Genomic DNA, 3,947 nt, shown 5'->3' with positions numbered 1-3,947 from the left:
TGCATGACGGAATAAATGTCAGTCAAAGTACTGCAGCGCTGAACACTGAAAAATGGCCTGGCCAGGAAGGGGGTCTAAACACCTGGTCTTCAAGCGGTTAAATTGGCCCGAGGCCCCCAAATTACTCGGCCACCCCTCTCACTGTAAGTCTCCCTCAGGCAATGTAAACAATTACAGGGTCCAGGATGGTACTTGCGGTTTGTTGGGGTATTCAGAGCCCTCCAGGAGTACAGGGCGAAGGATCACTGCTGTGCTGGAAGAAGTCCGGATTAATGCTGCTGGAGTGAAAGGTTCATGTGATGGAGCAGAGGTATGAGCCCTAAGAAATTGCTCAACGTTCTACCTCGCTAGAACATTGAGCAAGTGTGCCTTCCAGGCTTTTATGAGTAGGCAGGTGTGTTGGGGCGGAGCAGTCAGCAGAGGCCCTCCCGAACGTCTCCTAGCAACAGGATGCTTCCGAAGGGCCAGGCTGCTACGCCCTCACTCCTATGTGTGACGAGTCCGAGGGAGACGTCTGGAGGGAGGAGCCGAATATGCAAGCCTGCCGGCCCGTCTCCTAGCGACGAGACGGCGCCGCGGTTCGTGACACCCTTTCACCCAAATTCCCAGTGAGTTGACAGGTTTTAAATGTGCAGAGGAATGGTACAATGAGGAGATATCCTCCCAGACCAGGAACTCCCCCTTCCTTTCCGTATTTGAACAGTGGAGAAATTCATCAATCTGATTAGTTTGCCTCTTATCTGATGTCGGTAACTTTTCCCCCTGAATGTTTTCTCTGTCAGTTGCTTTCACATCACACACGAGTTTGGTTGCAACTGTTCAGATTTCCACAAAAAATTTAAATTTATGTTTTAGGAATGCCACAAACTATTGTAGTAAAAATATAGGGGTCTATACACTAAAGGGTGAAGAGTTTGGAGAAGGCAGGAGAAGTGGACAATCTAGGCCAAAATAGCCGATTTGGAGAAATTCACCAATTCAGCTCACTTTCCAGATCAGCTATTTGGTCCTAGATTGTTCACTTCTCCTGCCTTCTCTAAACTCTTCACCCTTTTGTGAATAGACCCCATAGTATCTTGTGTATTGTTTCACAAGTTACTTTTTATTTAGCTATTCCTTTAGCAACATGAGATCTCACAGTTCGCATCTAAGACCCCATTCACACTGAGCTACATCCATCGCTTTTCAGATCGATTTTGAGCTGAGCGACATTGAGCTACAGTGCACATTTTGTCGTGCTACGTAGTGCGACTTTTCGCAGGGACTTCGTAGCTGCTACATTGGGCTGTCACCAATCAAAAGCAGTCTTTTCTTCCTTCCCTCTTATATTTCTGTGCAAAAGTGACACTTCTGTAGTGCAACAATGTCGCACAATGTCGCTCGACATTGAGCTACACCATTAAGGTCTATTGGGTCAAATCGCACAAATTCGCCCCGAAAAATAGCTCATTTTCGAGCTACAAGCTTGAGCGACATTGAGCTGTGAGATGTGGAGGCATATCTCATCTCCATACAATAGTGTTATCATCTCAAAGACTCCGTGAGAGTGGCTGCCAAGTCGGAGTGGGCATGAAGCTCTGTGTGCGTTCCAGTTGAGCCTGCTATTCCCAGGTTATTAAAGCATTCCTGCCTCAAGGGTGCATATGTGTAATAAAGTGCACTGCTCAGGCTGGTAATATGGAGCGCTATGTATAGGAAAGCTTATTTCTCACAGAGCGGCTCTATAAGGACAGGATCAAACCAACATACAAAGGGGGTGACCCAGTCGTAATAAACACTACATAGAAGGAGCTATCAGTCATGAAGTAAACTGACTATAGGTAAACCCTAAAAGATTGTGCTGCTTTTACACAGTCCCCTAATCCAAATGGAGAAATACTGACTGACCCATAATCTTAGGGAACAGAACAATTAGGGGTCTATTTGTAACAATTCTTTTACACAACTTTTAACCTTTCTAATTGAATTCAATTGACCTTATGACCAAGAGAACAGCATTAGTTGCTGGGCATCCTTTAACCTGGAAGAGAACTAGTGCTGGATGATTTGTGTGGTGAGTCTGTGGGGGACTGCACTCTGCATAGCTCACATAGATAATTCTATGGTGCTAGTATGCACAATGGCAACTAAATAATGCTGCCATAATTAAAATAATAGTAATAAAAAAAATTATAGCAATCAAAATGCCACTTCATAATTAATGGCCTGAAAGAGTTAGGGAAGTTTGCACAGGAATCCATAATGTGCTGTTACACAGTTGTAAAATATGACACAATGCATAGCCATAGTTAATATTCATAATAATGTGAAGTGAGAATTTATACAGTTATTTTCCTTAAAGGAGAACTATGGGGTTAAGGCTTTTCCCCATAGTTCTCCTCAGGGTAACGGGAGGACACAAACTAGCGTCCTCCCGTCACCCTAGGCTCAGTATACCGGGAGCTGTAGCTCGCGGTATACTGAGATGCCGCAGTATACCGCGAGCTGCTGCTCGCGGTATACTAAGACGCCGCAGCTGAAGCGGATCCCGATAATTATGTCTGGATCCGCCCAGCTGCGTGACTGACAGCTGGCTCTGCCTGTCTAGAGGCAGAGCCAGCTGTACCCACCCCCTCCCCGTCCGTTCCGCCAGTCAGCGCTGGCAGATCGGAGAGGGGAATCCAGCCCCTCCCCTGTCACGGCAGGGAGCCATGACAGGATCGAGAGGTGAGCGAACGCCGGTATGTGTTCGCTCACCTCCCGATCTACTGAGCCGACCTGTGACAGTCAGGTCACAGGTTTTAGTATAGCTGTTTATTATACTGCCATCTAGTGGTCGTTTTGGTTATTGCACCATTGTTTTCGGATTTATGATGTATTTCCTTTTCTTCATGAGACTAGTCCTTTCTGGCATCAAATGGCAGACTGTAATGTGGCCACATATTAATCTGCTTGCCTGCTTGGAAATATTATCATCTCTGACCTGCAAATACCATCTATTCATTCATCTGCTGTATCCTGTAAATAGCTCGCTGCATGCTATAAAGCACTTCATGGATTAAAAGGTATTTGGTGAGTTCAGCTATCTAATAAGGATTGTCTGCAGTGATTATATCTGCTCATACAGGCCAGGCATAGAGGTCTCAGCAAGGGTTAAATCGCTAATACAACAATCGGCATCAGAATACATAATGACATCCATAAATCTTAGGCTGTGGGCAGCAATATCATTTCTATTGCATATGATTCAACATTTGACAGGTAAAACTGTCTTTAAAAAAACTAACGTTTTGCTTTTCAAGGAAATGACTTTGTATGTTTCATATTCTGTACTAGGAAACCTTTGTAGATGTACAGGCTACCGACCAATTATAGACGCTTTCAGAACTTTTAGCAAGGTCAGTAAATTTACAAAAAAAACTAAATATGCGCATATGAGATAGGAATGGTTCTCATTTAAGTTTAGTCAAAAAGTGATTTTATTTTTTTATCCAAAATATGGACAATTTTGCCTACAAAAAAAAATAACAATGAATTCTGTTTTTAAACACCCTAAAGCTGTTGAATTTGGCATCTTGGTGCCGATTGTTTTTTGCACAAAGATTGGCTGCTTTCAGCACAAAGCTGGCACAAAATAACTTTCTGGCAATGACCAGATTAATATAGATTTGAAGAAATGAGCAGTTGCTTCTGGCAGTTAGTGGCTAAGCTTGAGTCAGGGTATAGTGGATCTAAAAAAAAAGAACTGACGAGTTCACGGTTACCCCTTTTTATTAGGCTGGTTTCTGTGTGGTTACAAGGGGAAATAAAGCTACTAAATATCCAGACCTTGATTTTATTGCAAGGTCCCATTTAAATTCCACTGAACTTAAATGAATATTTAAAGCAGAACAGTAAAAAAAAAAACAACTTTTAGTAAATTATACAATAAAATATCCTATGCAACGTTTAAACAGAAAATCTACAAC

General features: G+C 43.1%; 1 protein-coding gene across 1 annotated transcript in view; it reads left to right on the top strand.

Annotated features, from left to right (window-relative positions):
* Positions 1-3,947, top strand: part of LOC108799585 (aldehyde oxidase 1-like) — an 83,631-nt gene that overhangs the window by 19,253 nt on the left and 60,431 nt on the right. The window contains exon 6 of the mRNA XM_018571466.1: positions 3,316-3,377. Coding sequence (XP_018426968.1) covers positions 3,316-3,377 — 62 coding nt within the window. The remainder of the gene's footprint in view (positions 1-3,315; positions 3,378-3,947) is intronic.

This window comes from Nanorana parkeri, unplaced genomic scaffold, assembly GCF_000935625.1.
Source record: "Nanorana parkeri isolate BGI_ZX_2015 unplaced genomic scaffold, ASM93562v1 scaffold1763, whole genome shotgun sequence".
In the NCBI taxonomy this organism is placed as follows: domain Eukaryota; kingdom Metazoa; phylum Chordata; class Amphibia; order Anura; family Dicroglossidae; genus Nanorana; species Nanorana parkeri.
Note: the sequence above shows the minus strand (reverse complement) of the source record. Positions and strands in the feature narration are given on the sequence as shown.